General features: G+C 36.2%; 1 protein-coding gene across 2 annotated transcripts; it reads left to right on the top strand.

Annotated features, from left to right (window-relative positions):
- The first annotated feature begins 764 nt into the window (after positions 1 to 764).
- On the top strand, positions 765 to 21,856 carry LOC142505892 (uncharacterized). Of its 2 annotated transcripts, XM_075619033.1 has the most exons (9): positions 765 to 1,000; positions 1,205 to 1,253; positions 6,311 to 6,426; positions 8,351 to 8,598; positions 9,638 to 9,811; positions 9,897 to 10,053; positions 10,297 to 10,436; positions 10,816 to 10,851; positions 20,829 to 21,856. In XM_075619033.1, exons 3-9 carry the CDS (start codon positions 6,348 to 6,350, stop codon positions 21,606 to 21,608), a joined length of 1,614 nt encoding a protein of 537 aa, XP_075475148.1. In that variant the 5' UTR covers positions 765 to 1,000; positions 1,205 to 1,253; positions 6,311 to 6,347; the 3' UTR covers positions 21,609 to 21,856. The 2 variants fall into 2 exon arrangements, with proteins under 2 accessions (XP_075475148.1, XP_075475147.1); XM_075619032.1 differs by lacking the exon at positions 1,205 to 1,253 and having other exon boundaries at positions 766 to 1,000.
- Positions 21,857 to 23,233: the final 1,377 nt, after the last annotated feature.

Below are 23,233 nucleotides of genomic sequence, written 5' to 3'. Positions count from 1 at the left end.
GCTGAAATTTGGTGTGCTGAAATCTAGGTTATCACACCGTAAAATCAGTAAAACACACCGAACAAATCTTATGCCGAATGATCGTTCAAAAAAATGTTAATAGAAGGTTTGAATCACGACCATTGACTAAACATCCAACATCCTCCACAGACTCGGATACACAAGAGCACAATATCTTTTCTCGTTATGGGAATGTGTTGATAGAAATGAAGGTGAGATTGATAATATACAACAAACCAGGTTTTACTAGCTATGAACATCGATCAAGACATTCAACAATAACAACTAATTTTGCTTCCGTTATTTTTAAAAAAAATTTAAGACGTGTTTCCCATAATTTTGTTTCACGATATAATAAATAGAACTATTCTTTTATTCAAAAATCAATATTTAATTTATTTTTTTAAAAAATAATATCGTGTTTTATATACTTCTCAATCTTATCTATATATTAAAGTTTGAGTGTGTTTCACACAGAGTAATAAAATTATTGAAAACTAATTTTCAAAAATTTATTTTCATATAAAAATTAGATTATATATTACCAAAAATGAATAAATAAATTCAGTTTAAATATACAAGAGTTCAGTTTAAATATACAAGAATAAGAGTATTAGAAGAATAAATATTTTTTTTTCAATCCTATCAATATTCACAATAAAAAATAATATTTTTTATAATTAATCCAGATAAAAAATCATAGTCGTAAAATACAAATTTTGTCCGCAAATTTTTTCATCTTTCTTTTGCCTTCAATTTTTATTTGTTTATTATTTTGACCTTCATTCACCTCTTTCGTCTGACCCCTGCCCGGCTCTTGTTCTCAAGGGTTTTTCCATATCTGCAATCCCAAAAGCCCTGTACGCAATCCATATTGCGGAGAAATACAAATCCACTCGTAATCCTACATCAATTTATCATTCGTTTTGTTTTGTTTTCATTTCAGATTTGTTTTTCTTTTGGAAAAAATATGCTATAATGGAAGTGCTTCAATATTCAGGTATTCCATCTTTCCTAATTTGGCGTGAAATTCAAGTTTTTTACTTAAATAGCTCGCAGTATTGTTTTGCGGTGACAGCGGCAGAGGGAGAGGAGGGGGTCTGTCGGGGCAGCCTTTGGCCATCTGTCTTAGATTTTTCGGTGGTCTTATGTCTTTTTTATGCGCATGCAAATGAATATTACCCAATCCTTTTAACTTTTGGAGTTTTGGTTTCAAGGACTTCGGGCTTGGTCCAATTGGTTGATATGAGCTAGTAATTGTCTGTTCTTTTTGGCCTCAAGATTTGTTTTTTAATGTTTTTTTCTCAACCGAGTTCTCTGGGTAATTGAGTTGGCCATTAAAGGGGGAACTCGAGGTAAACATGTTCTTAGAACTATACGTGTTTGATGTATATGTTGGTATCTTTTTTTTATGCTGTTATATGTTGTACATGCATGAACATGTGTAGTTATGTGAATGTATATTATGAACACTAGCAAGTGAATTGTCTGAAAATTAGTGTATATTTATGAAGCCCATAAATTCTTCGCCAGTTTTGGTGGGTGAGAATCCATGCAAATTAGAGAAAATTTTTGTTCTCAAGTGAGAAATCATGTAATTTGAAATTTCAAGTAAAGTTGGATGCCTTAAGATTTCAACGTTTGGCATCTTGTCTTTTTTAATTGAGTTTCAGTTGTTGCCATGAATAATGCCATCATATTTTATATGTGTGATGTGGAGTACTAGAAAAGCTGAACTGGTTATCATTCTATTTTTCTGTTTGATTTCTTGTAGATTTAATCAAACTCTAATAATTTTTTCTTTAGTCTATGAATCACGATTTATGCAAAATATATTCATTCACTTTAAAAATACACAACTGTGATGGAGGAAGTTTTAGGTTTTTAGTATCAATTCCCATTAATTATTTTTTTAGATTCACTACTGAGGGAATGCAACCTACCGACTCAAGACTATAGGTTAAAATATGGCCAGTGGTAATAATAATTGTCCTAGTACGTGTGCACTAATTTAAATGTTCAAGTTTTTATCACAAATAATTAATTTGATAGCTTCTTTCTATAACATAAAACTATAGCATCAAATATTGTTTTAATAGGGATGCTCGGTGGTCATTTGTCTTAATCCAATTCAGTTGCTTGTGGATTTCTCTTTTATTTTTGAAAGTTACATCTTGGCCTGATAGACTGCATATTTTTGAGGATGTTTCAAATGATAACTGATTTTATGCTGGCAATATGTTGATCTTGTTGAGAAAACAAGTATTTGTGCATGGTAGCTGATATATTGTGAACGTGTAGATATGTTTTTTTTTATTTTTTATACTTGTAGATATTTATACTTGTGTCTTTTAAAGGTTAAAGTTATAAATTGAAATGATTGCACGTGATCATTTAAGACAGGGCATAACGTTTCTGGTGAAAAACACTTTTAAATAAAACGTGCTAGCAACGTTTTGATTTTACTTTCTTGAAGACTTTGGGCTTGCTTGGTATTGTTTTAGGAGTTTTGTGTGAAAAGTTCTGGGGAAATATTTTGAGAAAGTAAATTTAATTTTGGTTCTTTTTTTGAGGAAATAAAATTTGTTATTTTAAATGAAAACTAATGAATGATATTTAAAAATGAATTGGAAAAATATTCGACTAAAAAGAATGAAAATGAGATAGTGGTGTTTGTTTTTTATTTTTTATGATGTGGGAACGTCTTTGGAGAAATGATTCTAAACTAGGGTTATCCTTTCTCACTTTATTTTTGCCTCCACCCCAATTCACCTGCAGAAACCTTTGTCTTAAGCAAGCCGCATCATCGCTGTTGCTATACTAATATCCCAAATAGTGGTAAAAAAATATTTTTCTTTATTTCATTCTTTTGCTATTCGGTCATTAAATAATTATTTTCATTGTCGGAGTGCTGTGTAGATGAGTCCAAATAGATCCAGAAAAGCAGTCGAGTGCTAGGAATTTGATTTTAGCCCTAATTTGGTCCTTACTATCAACAAGAAGGCAAAATAGGTTACATTTTTTATTATTTCTGATTATTGGTTCTCTGATTTGGATTGCAGATAAGCAATTTAGATCGTGCATTCTCCCAGATTTCTGATTAGTTTGTCGTTACTAACTCCTAAATCTTCAATGTTTTCATGTCAATAAATATTGGGCACATTCAAATCTAAACGCAGAATCTATAAAACTAATGAAATGGGCCTTCTATAACTTTTATTATTGTTTATATCCTCATCATGTGCATCGATGTATATTTTTAAGAATTAAAAGATATTTATAATCACATGATTTTCTTTACGTGATTTTTACCATTTATAACTCAAGTGTCTTGGTGACAGAACAAGATTATTAGCAATGTTTGGAGAATTTCCATCGCAAACTAGTAATAGGGTCCACATGTGGTGCGCTTAAAGTACACTTGTCATGATTTGAGGCATGAGTCGAGGTGGCAAATACGAGGGTTAGATTGGATTTGATTTAAACCAGGTTGGTATGAAAAAATGATTGCCATGTCAGATACAGTGGGATCTACGTCTACCAATGTGTGCAACATTTTTTTCTCATCTTTCTCGACCCATTTACGGTATTAAGCTGCCAGGAAAAAGTCAATCATGTCGTTTTATCACTTGAATTTTCCACCGATAAGAACTAACCGGTGACATGAAAATATGGAACATCTCTTTAGTCCATTGTTTTCTCTTCGGCCTTTTGTATGCAAGTTACCCTTACCTTTGACTCCCTACACAGCTGTGGTGTTGGTCCTTGGATTTGTCTGCCTTAGCCAGCGATACCGACTACCGACCTTTGTCTTTTGTTAGCATTCTGTGTTTGGCTACAATTTAAGTTTTTGGGCACTTGACATGGAAGGCAACTGAAAGCTTCCTATTTTTCCTACCATTATTTGTCCTATGCCTCTTCGAGTGGTCCACTGGAATCCCACAAACTTGTCATGCCGACCCATCAACTACCTACACCTAACTGGAGTCTTGTCGATGAAACCATCCACCTCTGTTTGATGGTACCCTTGTGACATGAACTTCTTTCATTGGCACAGGACATCAAACTCATTGGTGCTGTAAAAGATACAGCCAGTTTGGCTAGCAGTCTGGGTTGTCCAATTGAATTCAGCTAGTTAGTACACTGGAAATATGGCTCATTGCTGGGAAACTTAGGAGGCAATTAGTCAATTTCTGTAAATGTCAAAATAAATTGTCTGGGTGTACAAGCATTTTCAAATGCTCTTATGCATTGGTTCTATTCACTAAACGAAAATTCACGAGATGAAAAATACGACGTCACTATTCCTATAGAATGTAAATTGAATAGCCTTACAAAGTTGACATTGGTTCTCGGGTTAGTAAACTGCTCAGATTAATATATTTAAGCTTGGATTTTCTGCAAATGATTATTTTCTATGTGGAACTATATATTGCTTTAAATTTAAGTTGTTTATTGCCTCCACCCCAATTCACCTGCAGAAACCTTTGTCTTAAGCAAGCCGCATCATCGCTGTTGCTATACTAATATCCCAAATAGTGGTAAAAAAATATTTTTCTTTATTTCATTCTTTTGCTATTCGGTCATTAAATAATTATTTTCATTGTCGGAGTGCTGTGTAGATGAGTCCAAATAGATCCAGAAAAGCAGTCGAGTGCTAGGAATTTGATTTTAGCCCTAATTTGGTCCTTACTATCAACAAGAAGGCAAAATAGGTTACATTTTTTATTATTTCTGATTATTGGTTCTCTGATTTGGATTGCAGATAAGCAATTTAGATCGTGCATTCTCCCAGATTTCTGATTAGTTTGTCGTTACTAACTCCTAAATCTTCAATGTTTTCATGTCAATAAATATTGGGCACAATTCAAATCTAAACGCAGAATCTATAAAACTAATGAAATGGGCCTTCTATAACTTTTATTATTGTTTATATCCTCATCATGTGCATCGATGTATATTTTTAAGAATTAAAAGATATTTATAATCACATGATTTTCTTTACGTGATTTTTACCATTTATAACTCAAGTGTCTTGGTGACAGAACAAGATTATTAGCAATGTTTGGAGAATTTCCATCGCAAACTAGTAATAGGGTCCACATATGGTGCGCTTAAAGTACACTTGTCATGATTTGAGGCATGAGTCGAGGTGGCAAATACGAGGGTTAGATTGGATTTGATTTAAACCAGGTTGGTATGAAAAAATGATTGCCATGTCAGATACAGTGGGATCTACGTCTACCAATGTGTGCAACATTTTTTTCTCATCTTTCTCGACCCATTTACGGTATTAAGCTGCCAGGAAAAAGTCAATCATGTCGTTTTATCACTTGAATTTTCCACCGATAAGAACTAACCGGTGACATGAAAATATGGAACATCTCTTTAGTCCATTGTTTTCTCTTCGGCCTTTTGTATGCAAGTTACCCTTACCTTTGACTCCCTACACAGCTGTGGTGTTGGTCCTTGGATTTGTCTGCCTTAGCCAGCGATACCGACTAACGAGCCTTTGTCTTTTGTTAGCATTCTGTGTTTGGCTACAATTTAAGTTTTTGGGCACTTGACATGGAAGGCAACTGAAAGCTTCCTATTTTTCCTACCATTATTTGTCCTATGCCTCTTCGAGTGGTCCACTGGAATCCCACAAACTTGTCATGCCGACCCATCAACTACCTACACCTAACTGGAGTCTTGTCGATGAAACCATCCACCTCTGTTTGATGGTACCCTTGTGACATGAACTTCTTTCATTGGCACAGGACATCAAACTCATTGGTGCTGTAAAAGATACAGCCAGTTTGGCTAGCAGTCTGGGTTGTCCAATTGAATTCAGCTAGTTAGTACACTGGAAATATGGCTCATTGCTGGGAAACTTAGGAGGCAATTAATCAATTTCTGTAAATGTCAAAATAAATTGTCTGGGTGTACAAGCATTTTCAAATGCTCTTATGCATTGGTTCTATTCACTAAACGAAAATTCACGAGATGAAAAATACGACGTCACTATTCCTATAGAATGTAAATTGAATAGCCTTACAAAGTTGACATTGGTTCTCGGGTTAGTAAACTGCTCAGATTAATATATTTAAGCTTGGATTTTCTGCAAATGATTATTTTCTATGTGGAACTATATATTGCTTTAAATTTAAGTTGTTTATCACATCAAGCTCTTTGTGGTACGTTTTCGGCTTCTTCTTCTGACTGTTCCATCAGAAGAAAGCTTTAATCTTCCTCCTAACCTCACTCCTGAATCCTTCCTCATTATTTTCTTTTCCTACGTGGTTTAAATTCATTTGCACTATTGCAGGCGTTTGTAGGGGTAATTAAATTCAGCAAACAGAAGGATGGCTGATGAGATTTTCGATGAGAAGTCATTGTCGGAGAAACTGTCTAAACTAAATAGTTCTCAGCAAAGCATAGAATGTATCCTTTCTTTAGGAGGCAGTAGCCCTACATTTACTTTTTAGTTTGGAAGTTGTAGTGTCACATGCCATATTTGACATTACTATTCTGCAGAGGATTGTATAATCATGCATGCTATTTTTCTTGTCGCTTGAGTGATGTGGAAAATCTTTCATTTCAAGCATGCACACGAGTCTTCTTCTTCTTCAGGGAATATTTACCCATATTTCTACTCCTATTTTAATCCATTTACCTCTGTTGGTTGGAATTTGACGTGTTGGAGGGGTTCAAAGGTGGGTGTGTGTGGGTTTATGTTTTTGGTGTATATATTCATATCTATCTTAGGTTTTGAACAGTATATGCTACAACCGATAGAAGGATTGAATCTTACAATCCCTTCTTATCTTGAGTCGCATGTTTCTGTTGTGTTATTTAATTAGCTGTATAAAAAGTAATTGTTATATTTGGGTTATGAAATTCGAAATAGTTTTACTTTTAAAAGAAACTGGATATAATAGTGCGTGATGAAAGTGAAATGTTTTTCTTTTTTATGTCCAACAGTGATGAAGTATATATACATTATTGGGTTATATTGGTAATTTTGTATAGTGGTCATACCAAAAGCACCGAGTTAGTTATTATAATAGGTAGATTATTTATAAAATAGTGATATATTTACTGATTGGACAAATTATTTGGTGCTACGAGGATGCTAACTGATTCTCGTGAAGGCTACACTAATACAGTTTTACTTGTGAGGGAACCAATAGTTTTGAGAACAATCTTAGTTTCCCAAGTGACCAAGTGATAATTGCTATATCTTAGACCTTCTGATTTCTTTACATAGATCTTTTGAAAGCCTCCACAGTTTCTGTTCTTTCTTGGGATGCTTTGGTTTTTGTTATACCGTGTCTTTTGTAGGTTATCATCAAAAGTTGGTACAGTTTGAGATTGTGCACCGCAGCACCTCAGCAGTTGGAGGAAAAAAATACAAAAAAATTTCGTTCCGAAATTCAATATTAGTTGATGGATTTACTTGTCGAATGATTAGAGGTCATGCACCTTATGCAGTTCTTGCATCTCTGGTTTTAATTCTGGAATTTACTGTCATTGTTAATAAAGATGCAGTTAGAAATACAAGGTAGTAAACATGAAATTACATCTCTGTCAATGTTGAGTTTTTCTCCTTTGTCTGGTTTTCATTGTGTGGTCGATGGCTCTGGATTAGATAGAAATAGGAGGGATTTCTTGTTAGGTGGTTTTCATTTCAATTGGATTTTTGCACTGCATTGTTTTGCTTTAATTGCCAACCCAATCAAGTTGCTTAATAACAATTTTTTTTATATGTAAGTTTCTTACATATATTATATATATTTTATATGTAAGTTGCTTAAGTTTTTCTTGTGACCTGAATAAGATCAGCATGAGACAATGGATTTGGTGTCCCCTAACATAGTAGATGTTGCCAGAAAAAAAACTTTTGTCTTCTTCATTTTGTATAATTTTGGTTGATATCGACAACACAGTCCCTCAGAAATGAGTGTGATTTATGGTGCATCTCTTGATTTGTATTTTGTGATTGGAGATATTTTTTTGTTTATGGCGTGAGATATTATAAGAGTATTTCATAATGATCGGCAGATTATTATCTTTGATGTTTAATTTTCTCAATATGCTCAGTTTTTCTTTACTTTCCCTGTTAGGTTACGTCATGAGAAATTCCATTCATTCGTACTGTACATACTTTCTGATGATTTTTGGGGCATGCAGTACTTCCATTGCAGATACATGATAGTGTAAACTTAAAAACAATTTACTCGTTTATGATTGTGTGATATTTCAGCGATTATAATGTGAAAGTTGAATGTGTATCTGAAGATATTTTGTCGCTTATGATCATTCTAAAAATTCAGAGTACAATGCAGTTTCTTTAACATCCAATCAGCTTTGTCTCGGTGGTGCATTTCTCACCGGAAAAAGGCCAAGCAAGTTGTTGAAACATGGGATAGGTTATTTCAATCTGTACAACAGGATCAACGGGTATCTTTCTTGTACTTGGCTAATGACATCCTGCAAAATAGCAGGCGTAAGGGTAGTGAATTCGTGAATGAATTTTGGAAGATCCTGCCATCAGCTCTCAGGGGTGTTTATGATAGTGGTGATGAAAATTGCAGAAAAGCTGCCTCTCGGCTGGTATTTCATCAACGACCTTTCTTCTTCCTACTGAACCTTTTCTTTCCTTCTGAGCATGAAAAGTAATTGCATAACCTCCTAAGTCCTACCGGAGCATGGATAACCAACCAGTGCCCTTTTCCATTGCACGTCTTCTTGTTCTCTGCCAATGCTTGTGTATGTGTGGCTTGTGTTGGGTTGATACTATGTAATATGCTCTTTCCATTAGTTTCACGGCAATGTTTAAACTTCTCCCTCCTTTTTAATTTTTCTGAAGGAGTGGATTATTGTCTTACATTCTCTCTGTAAATACTAGAGGAGTAAGACTTGTCTTTGGATCCTCATGGATATAATTTGTTTGCTTCTTTGTTGAACTTCTTGCGCATGTTTTTGGACTTTAATTTTGTTCTTAAAATTTTTAAAGTACAGGCATGATAGATGACGAAAAACTTAAATTATATTGTTTGCTATGGCCTATGGGCATTCTGAGGATGGAAGAGTATCTCTTTTATCTTGTCAGATTTGACCTGCATATTAGTGGAAGAATCTTTATCAAATTATCTCGCCAAGTTACATTTAATTTGAATTTGACTGCTGCCAAAAAATTTCGACAGTTATTTTTTTTCATGTTTTCTGTGTATGGGCATCTATCTATCTGGTTGATGATATAAGGATATTTTTCAGTTTATGTTTGATAATTTTTTTCTGGGAGGCAACAGTTTACCACATTATTTGTCAAACATCAGGACTGCTGTTATTTTTTGCTGCTTTGAGATTACAATTCTGACCCAGCTATCTTTATCTCCTGGTGTTCCAGAACAATATTTTAATTCCACTCTTTGGTGCAACTTTATGTCATGTGCATACTGTTTTTTTCTTATAATCACTTCCACCATTACACCACTTGGTTGGTTGTCTACAAGGGCCAAATTTCTGTAGGCTATATGGATATTGCTTTTGGTCCTATTATTATTGCTCTTTTATTTGTTCTCACCTTCTTAATTACTAATATTTCGTATTCTCTTTCCTCCCCAATTTTGGGGGATGCTCTTTATATCAGGTTGACATTTGGGAGGAAAGAAAAGTATTTGGATCTAGGGGTCAGAATCTAAAAAATGAACTGCTAGGAAAGACTCCTCCACCCAACACTGGAAAGAATCCTTCTCTAATCAGCAGTGGCAAGAATTCGAATCCTATCAAAGTTGTGAAGAGAGATGCCCACTCTTTGAGAATTGTAAGTACAGACTTTGTTTTGGATTTTAATTGTAATTTGTTGTTAGGTTTATTCTTATTATATTCTCCTTTTTTGTTGATTCCAGAAATTGACTGTTGGAGGCATGCCGGAGAAAATCTTAACCTCATTTCATTTGATACATGATGAGGTTGCCAATGAAGATGCTGCCTTAAACAAATGCCGAAGTGCTATTTCTAGTGTACAAGAAATCGAGATCGATGCTGTGAATGCTTCTTCTCAAGGTTTGATCATAGTTAGTTTTCTCTAAACTTGCTTGCTGTTGGTAATGATTATGCCTTGGTTGTGGCTTTCTATTCTGGATACTCCATGATTGCATCAAGCGTGCTATAAACTTGCTAGGAGTGTTATAGATTCCTTTTCTGATTCTATGATGATGTATGAATGGTGTTAATATTATCCATGTTTATAGATGCTAGCTGCAGTTAGTTTATAAACTTTCTGATGTACTTTAATTTTGTCTTCAGGAGACGTTCACGGTTCTGTTGTTATAGATAACATAGAGAAACAAGAGAACATGCTTCACCAATGCATTAGCCAGCTTGAAAAATGTGAAACAATCAGAGTTGCTTTGGTTTCCCAGCTTAGAGGAGCTCTGCAGGATCAAGTATGCTTTTGCTTTGGGAGAAATCCTTTCTCTGCAGTTTATGTTGTTTTAGTTGATTTATGTGTCCTAATGTTCGGTGCTAATCAACAACCTATTAATTTTATGCATGGATATGGAAAATGTTAAATTTTTTTAAGATGGTATCTGAATTTAGAGATGTCTAGTAGGATAGAATGAGTTGAACAATAAACTGAAATCTTCGAAAATAATTGTACGATGAACTAATGTCTGGATATATTATTGGATTGTATGACTATTGTTGCAACTTAGAAAACTCCAATCCTCATATAAATTCCAATCTGATCTTAGGAGACTGAGAATGCATGATATTTCATTTTGACTCCGTACTTTCATGTCCTGACACATCATAACTTTCCAGGAGTCGAAGCTGGAGCTGATTCAGAGCGAGTTACAAGTAGGGTCAATCTCCATCACTCTCCATCTCTACACAGTCACACATGGTCTTTTCTTTGGTCTGGTGTAGACGTTCACAAAACACTGGTTTTTACCATGAATATTATTGTATGAATGTTTCTGCATAAGCTGGTTTCCAAAATGATAAACCACATGTAGGATGCCCATCTTTGTTGAAAAAATATATGAAAATTTACTAATTATTTGTATTTTTGTCCACAACATATAACAAGGGTGTACTGTGTACACACATAAAAAAGAGAGTTAAAACATTCTTACAAGGAAACTGAGATGAAAGTAAAAAATCTAAGCTAAATAAATATTGAAACAATCTAATCAAACCCTCTGAGGAAAACAAATCACTGGTATAATAATTTCACATGAATGTGAATTATTCAACATTGATTCCCGCTCCTCGAGATGGCTCAAGAGTGGTGTTTGGATGGAGAAGTTCTCCAAGTCCAAGATGTTTGGATCGAGATTTCTTTTGGAAAAATGCTTAAAAAATAAAAAAATCAGAAGCTAGAGTGATGGCGGGATGGGGAAGAGCGAAAGGTCTCATTAGTGTAGATAGTAATATGTACCCAGTAATGATATTCACAAGACAGATACGGCTGATCTCAAAGATCAGCTACACGAGACGACGAAGGATTTACTGGGCATGATCAGAAATGTGGCTGATTTTAAGAAAGTTGCTATTGAATCAGTGAATAATATATAAAATTATTGTTTCCTATCAAAAAAAAAATTTGCTAGTGTGTGGAAATCACGGTTTGTGCAGTGGATTAGTTTACCTGCAGTTGGTCCGTCAGGTGGAATTTTGGTTATGTGGGATCCAAGGGTGATTTCAGTTAAGGACAATTTGATTGGGGAATTTTCAGTTTCAATCCATATTCAAAAGGATAATAACAATGATTGGTGGTTTACGGCGGTGTACGGTCCATGCAAACCAAGGTCGACACAAATTTTTTTGGGATGAATTGGCAGGATTAAGATTTTTTTTATGTGGGGGAAGATGGTGCTCGGGGGGAGATTTTAATGTTGTGAGATCATTAATCGAAAAAATGAATAGCCGATCCCATACATCGAGTATGCCTTGTTTTGATACCTTGATACATGAATTGGAGTTGTTCGATCCACCTTTACAGAATGGAAAATTCACTTGGTCGAATTTGAGGGATTCACCCATTTGCTGCAGATTGGATATGTTCTTGTTCACGGTGGGATGGACTGAAATTTATCGATTTTATAGACAAACGCTTCTGCCAAGAATCACCTCGAATCATTTCTCAATTGTTTTGGATTTGGAAAAATTTTATTGGGGACTAGCGCCTTTTAGATATGGGAATGTGTGGTCGAGGCACAAAAGCTTTAAAACATCATTCTTATCGTGGTGGAACAATGCAGAATTTCAAGAAATTTATGAGGAAGCTCAAGGCTTTGAAAGGAGACATTCGAAGATGGAATGAAGAGGTTTTCAGGATGGTGAAAATGAAATTAACAGAGTTGAGAGAAAAAATAGAAGGCTGGATGAATTAGAGAGCGAGGGACGGGTTTGGGTTAAAAATCAATTGAGAAAAGATTGTTTTGTTGGGTATCCATTGTGAAGAAAAATAAGTTGAACTGTTAGCTCAGCAAATTGGATGTGGTAAGGAGAAGTGGCCGATTAAGCATTTGAGAGTGTCTTTAGGAGTAAATCCATTACAAGTCTCGTTCTGGGAATCCATTTTGTCTAAGATGTCGAAAAAGTTGGCAAGTTGGAAGATAGTTTTTTTTTTCAAGAGGGGAAGGTTAACGTTGATAACATCAGTTTTAAACGCACTCCCGATTTATTACATGTCTCTTTTTAAGGTGCCAAAAAGAATAGCGGATGTTATGGAGAACATTGTAAGGAAATTCTTATGGGAGGGAGCTGATGGTGAGGCAGTGAGTAAATATTTGTTACAAGAGAATGGGTGAGATGCGGGTTTAGCAAGAAATGTGACATTAAGATGCCCATGGAAGTTTATTTCCCGATCATACCCGACTTTTCAACAATTAGTGACGATAAAGGTTAGAGGTGGTAACAAGGCTAGGTTTTGGGAAGCTACATGGTGGGGGGATTCTTCTTTTAAAGATCTCTACCTTTCTTTATTTCAGCTTTCCACGGTTCATAATATGCCTATATCATATTTTGTTCACTTTGACAATTCGTCGTCTTCCCATTCATGGGATTTGCATTTTCGAAGGGTTGTGAGACATGAGGAGTATTAGAGTTGACTGAGTTATTAGATGTGTCAGATAGGATTAGGTTGATTGAAGGGTAGATGATATCAGAGTGTAGAGTGGGGATCCTTCTGGTATTTTCTCAGTCAAATTCTTCTTTGAGTCATTTTTTCCCGAAAATAGCTTTCCCGTTTTTCCATTTTCCATGTTATATAGAAGGTTTCAGTTCCAACAAAGATCCAGGTATTCTCGTGGACAGCGATTCTGGGTAAGTTGCCGACCTCGGAGATGATGCAAAAGAAGTGGCCCTCAATTGCTATGTGCCCCAATTGATGTGTGTTGTGTAGGAATGAAATGGAAACACATGATCATATGCTCATTCATTGTGCATTCACGAGCGGCTTGTGGGCTAGAGCTTTGAAAGAACTGGACTGGGTTGTGTGGGCTAGAGCTTTGAAAGAACTGGACTAAGTTGGGTGGTGCCGAAGACAATGAATGATTTATTCGCCATGGATCTAGGACAACTAATTGGCAAGAGGGGAAGAATTTTCTGGTAAGTGGTGGTTCATGGCATATGTTGGTCATTGTGGTTAGAGAGAAATCGAAGAATTTTTTAGAATACGGAAGACAACAGTGACGAATGCTGGGATAAAATCAAGATCAAAGTTGCTATGTGGATCGGTACTCATGAAGAATTTAAGAACGTGTCGATCTAAGATGTATTGAGGGATTGGGCTTATGTATTGAAAAATTTAAGAACGCATCAATCTTATGTAGCATTTGCTAACAGTGGACCACTAGTCCACTGATTGTAATTAACGTCTATTAAGTTATTAATAAAATATCGTTTCTTATAAAAAAAAATGCAACTCCCTAGTGTTGCGGCTGTTGACACATCCCTGTCATGGGTTTTGGTTGTACGTTGGCTTCTGTGGTAAATGAAAAAATGTAACTGAAAGTTTAAAAGGGGCGAAGAATAACGAAGCACGATTGTGTGCTTACCCAAAAAACTCTTACTTTATACAACTAGAGTTTACAATCTTTATATAGAGAAACCTATGTAACAAACCTAGATACCACCATCCTAAGAGATATAACAAACTCCTAATAAATAGGATCAATTGTTATCTACAGATAAGACTAAATCTAATCCTAACAAACAATTAAAAAATACACACGCTAACACCCCCCCCTCAAGCTGGACTGTACAGGTTGTACATTCCAAGCTTGGTTACAAATTTTTGGAACGTTGGCTTGAACAAAGCTTTTGTTAAGATGTCAGCCGTCTGTTCTTCGGTGGGGATGTGTTTTACTGCCAGAATCCCTTGGTCTATCTTTTCTTTGATGAAGTGTCTGTCTACCTCTACGTGCTTAATCTTGTCATGGTGAACTGGATTGTGGATGATGGAGATTGCTGCATTGTTGTCGCAGAATTCTCGAATTGGTCCTATAGCCTCCAGCTCAAGTTCTTTCAAGAACATTTTTATCCATAAGCCTTCGCATGTTCCAAGAGCCACTGACCGTAGTTCGGCCTCAGCACTACTTCTAGCTACAACGTTTTGTTTCTTACTACGCCACGTAACCAGATTCCCCCATACAAAAGAGCAATATCCAGATGTAGATCGTCGATCTATTGGAGATCCAGCACAGTCAGCATCAACAAACATCTGTATATCTCTGCTTTCGGTCCTTCGAAATAAAAGGCCTCTTCCCGGATTCCCTTTTAGGTACCTAAGAATTCTGTAGAGGGCCCTCATATGAGTTTCTGAAGGAGAGTGCATAAACTGACTTACACAACTAACTGCAAACCCAATATCAGGGCGTGTATGTGAGAGATGAATCAGCTTGCCCACTAGCCGTTGATAACTACCCTTGTCAACCTGTTTGTCATCTGAGTTAATCACCAATTTCAGATTTGCGTCCATGGGAGTATCAGCTGGTTTTGAGCCTAACATGCCTGTTTCTTTCAATAGGTCGAGAGTGTATTTACGTTGAGACACTGAGATGGAGTCCTTGTTCCTATCAATCTCCATTCCAAGAAAAAATCTGAGATTACCGAGGTCCTTCATATCAAATTCCCTTGCTAATTCAGCTTTAATTCTCTGCATCTCGAATTTGTCATCACCATGTTAGAACAATATCATCGACATAGACTATTAAAATAGTAATACCGGTTGACTGTCGTTTGTAGAACAGCGTGTGATCAACTTGAGCCTGCTTGAAACCTTGTCTTTGGACAAATTTCATAAATCTCTCAAACCAAGCTCTTGGCGACTGCTTGAGTCCGTATAAGGACTTCTTCAACCTACACGAATTACCTTGGTTGTGGTTGGTGTTGAACCCAGGAGGTAGATCCATGTAAACTTCTTCTTCTAATTCCCCATTTAAAAAGGCATTTTTCACATCAAGTTGTAGAAGTGGCCAATCAAGATTAACTGCGATAGACAGGAGAATACGTATGGAATTTATTTTTGCCACTGGAGCAAAGGTTTCTTGGAAGTCGATACCTTGGGTTTGAGTATATCCCTTTGCGACGAGTCTTGCTTTGTGTCGCTCAATAGTTCCATCTGCATTGTATTTGATGGTAAATACCCATTTGCAGCCTACTGATTTTTTATCTTGTGGTTTCTGAACAATTGTCCAAGTTTCATTCTTCTCAAGAGCTTCCATTTCATTTAAAATAGCTTGTTTCCACCTGTTATCACACCATGCTTCCTCAAAGTTCTTTGGAATTTCTGTGTTGGCTAGTTGAGATACAAAGACCTGCATAGCTTGAGACAAGTGTGCATAACCTAGATAATCTGAAATGGGATGGTTAGTGCAAGCACGTTTTCCTTTCCGTAATGCTATAGGAATGTCAATTTCAGAGAGTGTTAGATCCTTACCAGGGACCGGGAGTTGTGCTTGGTCATGAGAGGTGTCGGGTTCTTCTATTTGCTGCAGGTTTTTTCTTCTTTCGTAACACCTGTCATATGGCTGTATTTTTGTAGTGCTAATTGGATTTGGAGGAAGCTTTTTGGAGATTTCAGGGGTTTGATTTGGTGGGATTTGGGTAATATTTGGTGGATTTGGTGCTGATATACTAGGATCAGGAGTATCTATCAGTAGAAACTCTCAGTCCACTGTTGGAGGGTGATTTGAATCCCAGAAAATGTCATGATCTGTTGCTGCATTTTCCCAGAAATTTGCGCCACTCACTATCCCCCCCTGAAGCTGATTTATGGGATAAAATGCTTGATTTTCAAAGAATGTGACATTGTGTGAGATCAAATATTTTTTTGTAGACGGACAAAACACACGATATCCCTTTTTTGTGGAAGAGTATCCTAAAAAAATACAAGGTAAAGCCCTGGGGTCAAGTTTGCTCTTAGTGGGACAGGTATTGTGGATAAATGCCTTACACCCAAATACTCTAAGGTCTAGTTCTGAGTATATACGTGAAGTTGGAAAGGATCTAAGAAGGGTTGACAAAGGTGTATTGAAACCAAGGACTTTTGATGGTTGGCGATTAATAAGATAGCACGCAGTTAAGATTGCGTCCCCCCAAAAATGTTTAGGAACATTAGCTGTGAATAAAAGTGTGCGAGCAACTTCAAGAAGATGACGATTTTTTCGCTCGGAGATTCCATTTTGTTGAGGTGACTCAACACAAGAGCTTTGATGTAATAGACCATTTTTTGTGATAAAAGCATTCATGACAGAGTTGAAGTACTCAGTGCCATTGTCAGTGCGAAGAACTTTAATGGTTGTGTTAAATTGATTTTTGACCATGGTATAAAATGAGAAAAATATGGTTGGAGCTTCCGATTTTTCTTTAAGTAAATAAACCCAAGAGACACGAGAGTGGTCATCAGTAAATGTAATAAACCATCTTTTGTTTGAGTGAGATGCAATCCTCGAAGGTCCCCACAAATCGCTATGAATAAGCGAAAAAGGATGTGAGGGCTGGTATGGTTGAGGGGAATAAGGAATTTTTTTGTGTTTTGCAAGTTGACAAATATCACAATCAAATCGTTCATTTTTCAAGACTAATGTAGGAAACAATCTTTGCAAATATTGAAAACTTGGATGACCTAAACGACAGTGAAGGAGCTTTATTTGTTGACGCCTAGAAAGGGTAGAGGAGGATCCAACGGCCGCCAGATGTTTATTTTTAAAAAAATCACCTTGCTGAAAATAGTAGAGACCCGAGCTTTCCTCAGCATTCCCAATCACTCGGCCCGATCTCTGGTCCTGAAAAGAACATCGTGAAGATGAGAAAATAGCATTACAATTCTGATCCATTGTCAGCTTGCTGATGGATAATAAATTACACGAGAAACCAGGTATATAAAGAACATTTTTCAAGCATAACGAGGGACCGAGGGAGACTGAACCAGTCCCATGAATGCGCAAGGAGGATCCATCAGCAATCTTAACAGTGCGCGAAAAAATGCTCGGAGAATAAGTAGTAAAAAATTCTTTGCTACCCGTCATATGATCAGAGGCGCCTGAGTCAATTAACCATGGAGCTTTTGATGGGTCACAAATTGAGTTTAAAGGTTTACCGGTTGAAGCCATAAAAGAGGCAGTATGAGCAGATGAGAAAATTTTGCTCAATTGATCTAGTTGAGCATCAGTGAAGAGGGCAGGAGGCGGTGGAGCTATTGCGGCCTGTGCAGATGTTGTGTGACCAGAATTGTCGCGTATATGCTTAGGAACCCAATCGGCAGGCTTCCCATGTAGTTTCCAACATTTTGATTTTGTGTGATACGGTTTGTGACAGTGATCACACCAAGTTGTTGGTTTCTTGCCCTTCTCATCACTTGCCCGAGCTGCCATAGCCGATGAATCAACAGGTGAAGATACATTGGGGCCGAGCATTACAGATTTGCGATGTTCCTCGCGACGTACTTCAGCGAAAATTTCATCGAGAGACGGTAAAGGTTTCACACCAAGAATTCGACCACGCACTTCATCTAAAGAGGGGTTGAGACCAGCAAGAAAATCATATGTGCGCTCCTTCTCTAGTATGCGACGATGGAGATGTGCATCAGCCGGATCTTTCCAATCTTGAGGTTGGAACAAATCTAATTCCTGCCAGACACGAGTTAGAGAATGATAATAATCAGAGACACAACCATCAGCTTGACGGAGGTCGCGAGCTCTCGTTCTTAAAGCGAACATCTGAGACGAGTCTTCGAGGTCTGAATAAGCCCGTTTGACTGCGTCCCAAATGGCAGAAGCAGTCCCGTACATGAGATAAAGTTCTCCAATCCTGTTTTCCATGGAGTGGATGAGCCAGGACATGACCAGAGAGTTCTGGACGTCCCAGGCAGCAAACGAAGGGTCCTCCACGGGAGGGGAAGGGATCGACCCATCGAGATATCCGAACTTCCCTTTGCCACGAATGACCATCTGGACAGATCGAGACCAGGGAACAAAGTTGCGGCCATTAAGTTTGTATGCAGTGATGGCGCCGGAAAAAGAATTATCGGAATGCAAGTTAGTGGGAGTTGTGAGGGAGGTAGGTATAGAGGTTTCCGATGCAACCTCTGAATCATTGCCTCCAGATACTCCGGCCATGAGAGCGATGGAATTCATTGTTCTCAATTCAAAGGAAGAAGAACCTGGCTCTGATACCATGAAAGTTTAAAAGGGGCGAAGAATAACGAAGCACGATTGTGTGCTTACCCGAAAAACTCTTACTTTATACAACTAGAGTTTACAATCTTTATATAGAGAAACCTATGTAACAAACCTAGATACCACCATCCTAAGAGATATAACAAACTCCTAATAAATAGGATCAATTGTTATCTACAGATAAGACTAAATCTAATCCTAACAAACAATTAAAAAATACACACGCTAACAGTAACCTAGGTGTATGTATATAGATATGACCATAAAATAGGCCAAAACCAAATAAAATATTGCCTATACCTAGAATAAAAAATATTAGGTTAGATCAAGGCGTGTGCCTGGTCACTGCCTAGGGCCTGCTCCATGGCATGAGCCTGTATAAGTACGTTTACTTTGGAGCATGCTTTTTGAGAAGATGGAAATCTTTACATTTGAGGAGTATAAGCACAAAAACTTTGATAAGATATGCCATCATTAGTAGATAATATGATCAATATCTTAGTTCAGGTGTAGCAAGCTATCTTCTGTTATCAATCAGAGCATGTGAATAAATGGTTGAAACACATTGTGACTAATTGTGAAATTTTTTAAAAAGAGTTGTCTTAAATTTTTGTTTTAACATGTATACCCTATATACATTATTAAGATCAATAAAAGTTATGGACTAACTAGATCCTGATTGGTTTGAAACTCTAGTAAGGGACTAGGGCCTCGTATATTACCATGAATGCACCGTATTCACTTGGAAAGATCAAAGAAACATTACTCACATGACTTTGGATGAATTGCTTTAGAAATTGAAATAAATACATTATTAAGATCAATAAAAGTTATGGACTAACTAGATCCTGATTGGTTTGAAACTCTAGTAGGGACTAGGGCCTCGTATATTACCATGAATGCACCGTATTCACTTGGAAAGATCAAAGAAACATTACTCACATGACTTTGGATGAATTGCTTTAGAAATTGAAAATTGGGTGACCTGAATGATTGTGCTGTGACCTGAATGATTGTGCTGGAGAATGATATCCCATCAAATGGTATACAAATTAGCAGGTGACAAAAAGTTTGGGGGAGATCCAATGGTATACTGTCATGGACCATTTTGTTCCTCATCTTCCCCCAACTCTAGTGTTTTTTTACGGGCTAGTAGGATTCCAAGTTGTCATGTTTTGCATTGGAGCCTTTATGATTAATTTTTGTGGGAACCTAAAGATATAGAATGGTTGTACCAGAATGATGATATCTATGATGCCTACATCATCAGTTTGTACCGGAAGATATCACAAATGATGCTTTTGCTTTAAACACGTATGTGCTACAAGATTCCAAAAAATTGATTTGCCCTCTATGATGCCTACATCATCAGTTTGTACAGGAAGATATCACAAATGATGCTTTTGCTTTAAACACGGTATATACTACAAGATTCCAACAAATTGATTTACCCGATTTGCTCTGCGTTTTCATCCATAATTAATTTGCATGCCACTCCTTTGTCATCAAGCCATCAAGCTTTTTGCAGGTTATGCATTTCTTTTTCAACATGTTGTATTCTAGGTTTTGATGACCGATGCAATGCCCTCTAGTTTAATCTGTTATGACATTATGGGAGTGTTAGCAATCACAAAAAAAATGATTCTTAGCTATCGGCTTAAAATAAATATGTTTTATGTGTTTCTTATACCCAGATTTTTGTTAATTTTTACTTAATTTAATTGAATTCTAAAACTGGTAGGATGATAATTCTGCTTTTACGAAAGTGAGTCTGGTAAAATGTAAGATGTTAATATTAAAATCACTTATTTGTCAAACACTACTCACTTTTGATTTTCAGCTTTTGACTTTTGTTTTTAGACACTACTCTGTTATGATATTTATCCTGTTCTGATTTTTCTCCACTTCATAATCAATAAATTTAATCACTCCTAGAAAATAATAATCTGTTGCAACCATTTTCTTAGTTTCATGAAAGCAATTTGATTCAGGTTTTGGAAGCTGATCTCTGCTTCTCCCAACTCTAGACTTCAAGCATTCATTTACGTACGAGATTGTGAACTATCTAGTTTCTGTACTTTGCTTTTATGTATTGGTGCATGATGTCATGATGTGTTACAATGGATGAACTCTTTATTAAACATGCAGGCTGCTCGGGTTCAGATTGAGAAAGCAGCCAACATAAAACTGCAGCTTGCATCAGCCTCCTCGGCACCACCTGTGAACCAACCAATATTTTCTCCCAGCCTGTCAATAAACAATCTCCCCACCCCTCCACCTTCCAATCCTTTTACTTCTTTTGTAAACTCCATCGACAAAGAGGAGTCGCAGAAGTTGACGGCAGCTGCCGTTGCTGCAAAACTTACCGCTTCCTCATCTTCTGCCCTGATGTTTACATCTGTTCTGTCCTCTTTCGTAGCAGAAGAGGCAGCATCAAAAAGCAGTGGGTTGAAAAGGCCCAAGTTGGATACACCCATTTCTTTTTCAGGTTTCATCAACCCGGAGGGAAATAATTCAGCCTATTTTCCTTCTACGCAGCAAGCGTCAACTAATATGCCATCTGTTCAGTCGTTAGGCGCTCAGTCTGTGTCCGAGTTGAACCCATTACAAGCTCCATTCCTTCCACCACCTCCAGCTCCACCACCACTCGCAACTCCTGCTAATGTATCCGGGAATCCATTAATCCAATCTACAATGATGGGGCTGCCATTTAACTACGGTGCCAGCAACATACAATTGTCTTCGAACGCTGCCGCTGTGTACATCAGGCCAGGCCCTCCACCACAGCAAGCACATCCACAGCTGCAGAATCAGCAAGCACAGTCACAGCAGCAGCAGCCTACAAATGGTGGATACTTCAGGCCACCAGCTGTCGGGTTCTATGCTCATAGCCATCAGCCAACGACCCCACCCATACACAAGCAGTAAGTAGGTAATGGTAAGGTAAGGACCCCCCCTTGTCATTTTTGTACATTTATAGAAGTCATTAATGGCATAGGAAGTATAATGTTTCTTTCGATATCGGGTAGTTGACAATGTTTTGTCAAGACCGGGATGTTCTTGACCAGGAAATGTGGTACTTTTGGCAAATGTAAACTACATTAGCAGGAGTTGCGAGTGGTGGCGGAGTCAAAGGAACTCTTCTCTCTCCACATATTATTATTGCTTTATGGACTGAGTTTTTTTTTTGGAAATTAATTTTGGTATTTTTTAGATATTTGGACAAAATACTCCTTCACTTTTTAAATAAAATGTGATGGTAAAAACTTCAATTTTGGTGTTTTTATCATGATCAACAAAGAACTTTGTTAAATTGAAGAGGACAAAACTATAATTTTTATACTGCATTAACTACAACAAATTTTAAAGTCTAATTCCAAATATCTTTTGTGATAGCTGCGCCGATCAAGAGTGATTCAAATCTTGCTTATCTTCTTCATCTGAAGATTTCATGTGCCATTTTTTGAGACGAGCTGAAGTTCAGGACACCTGCCAATAAATCATCATGGACTTTAATAAACAATTTAATTACCTTTATTTTAATTAAAAAGTAATAATAAAATTAAATTTACCATTTAGGGGGTGTATTCATTCTATACTTTCAAAGATTTTTAATGACTTTTTTTAAATGATGGATTTTTGTGGAGTTGATAGATTTTTATTGACTTTTATGGAATCTCATAGAATTGTAAAACAAATTTCATTGACTTTTTTTCAAGATTTTTGTAGATTTTTGTAAACTTTTTTATAGAATTATGTGAATTTTGTAGTTTATAATTGTGCTTTATTTTTATTAATTTTTTAAAATAATTATTGGACATAGATAACCTCTTCAATTTTAAATTATTATTTTTTATTTATGAATGTAAATGAATTTTACTTATTTAAAAGTTAAATCAATTTAATTTGTGAAAAACGACAAATGAACTATCCAATGTATTGTAATCAAAATTTCAATTCTTTATGTCAATTCAACATATAAATAAATAATATTTTTATAAGTTCATAGTAAAATTTTATTAAAATAACACTCAAAATAATGAGTAATTTTTTATAAAAAAAATCTAATCATTACTGACAATTTGATCAACATCGTTCTACATTTCATTGGTTATGATATCCCTCCATGCATTAGCATTTGCTCGTTGTTTTTGAGTATTAAATAACTGATCAAAGTCGTCACCTTCATAAACTTGTGCTGATGAAGACAATTGAGCTTCATTATCTAGTTCAATTTGAAATTCATCAAATTGACACTTCTTTCAAAAAAAATTGTGTAATATAGCACATGCCAATACAAACTCTGTTAGGGGTGGGAAAAAATACCGAATTTTCGGTATACCGAGATTACCATAACAAAAAAATATTGAATTTACCGAATTTTAAGTATACCGAAGATTTCGATACGGTACGGTAACAATACCGAATTTTTCGGTACGATAATGATATCCAATTTGAAAATTTTGATATATACCGAAATACCGGAAAAATATACAAAAATTTTAAAATATATAATATTTTAAAACAATAAATTATAAATTTTTTTAAAATGT

The sequence above is a fragment of the Primulina tabacum genome, chromosome 10 (genome assembly GCF_025594145.1).
Source record: "Primulina tabacum isolate GXHZ01 chromosome 10, ASM2559414v2, whole genome shotgun sequence".
In the NCBI taxonomy this organism is placed as follows: domain Eukaryota; kingdom Viridiplantae; phylum Streptophyta; class Magnoliopsida; order Lamiales; family Gesneriaceae; genus Primulina; species Primulina tabacum.
Note: the sequence above shows the minus strand (reverse complement) of the source record. Positions and strands in the feature narration are given on the sequence as shown.

Coding starts and splice junctions, on each gene's coding strand:
- LOC142505892 (XM_075619033.1), top strand. CDS start 6,348: ATGGCTGATGAGATTTTCGATGAGAAGTCATTGTCGGAGAAACTGTCT. Junction 6,427..8,350: donor TTCTCAGCAAAGCATAGAAT/GTATCCTTTCTT, acceptor ACATCCAATCAG/CTTTGTCTCGGTGGTGCATT. Junction 10,437..10,815: donor GAGGAGCTCTGCAGGATCAA/GTATGCTTTTGC, acceptor ATAACTTTCCAG/GAGTCGAAGCTGGAGCTGAT.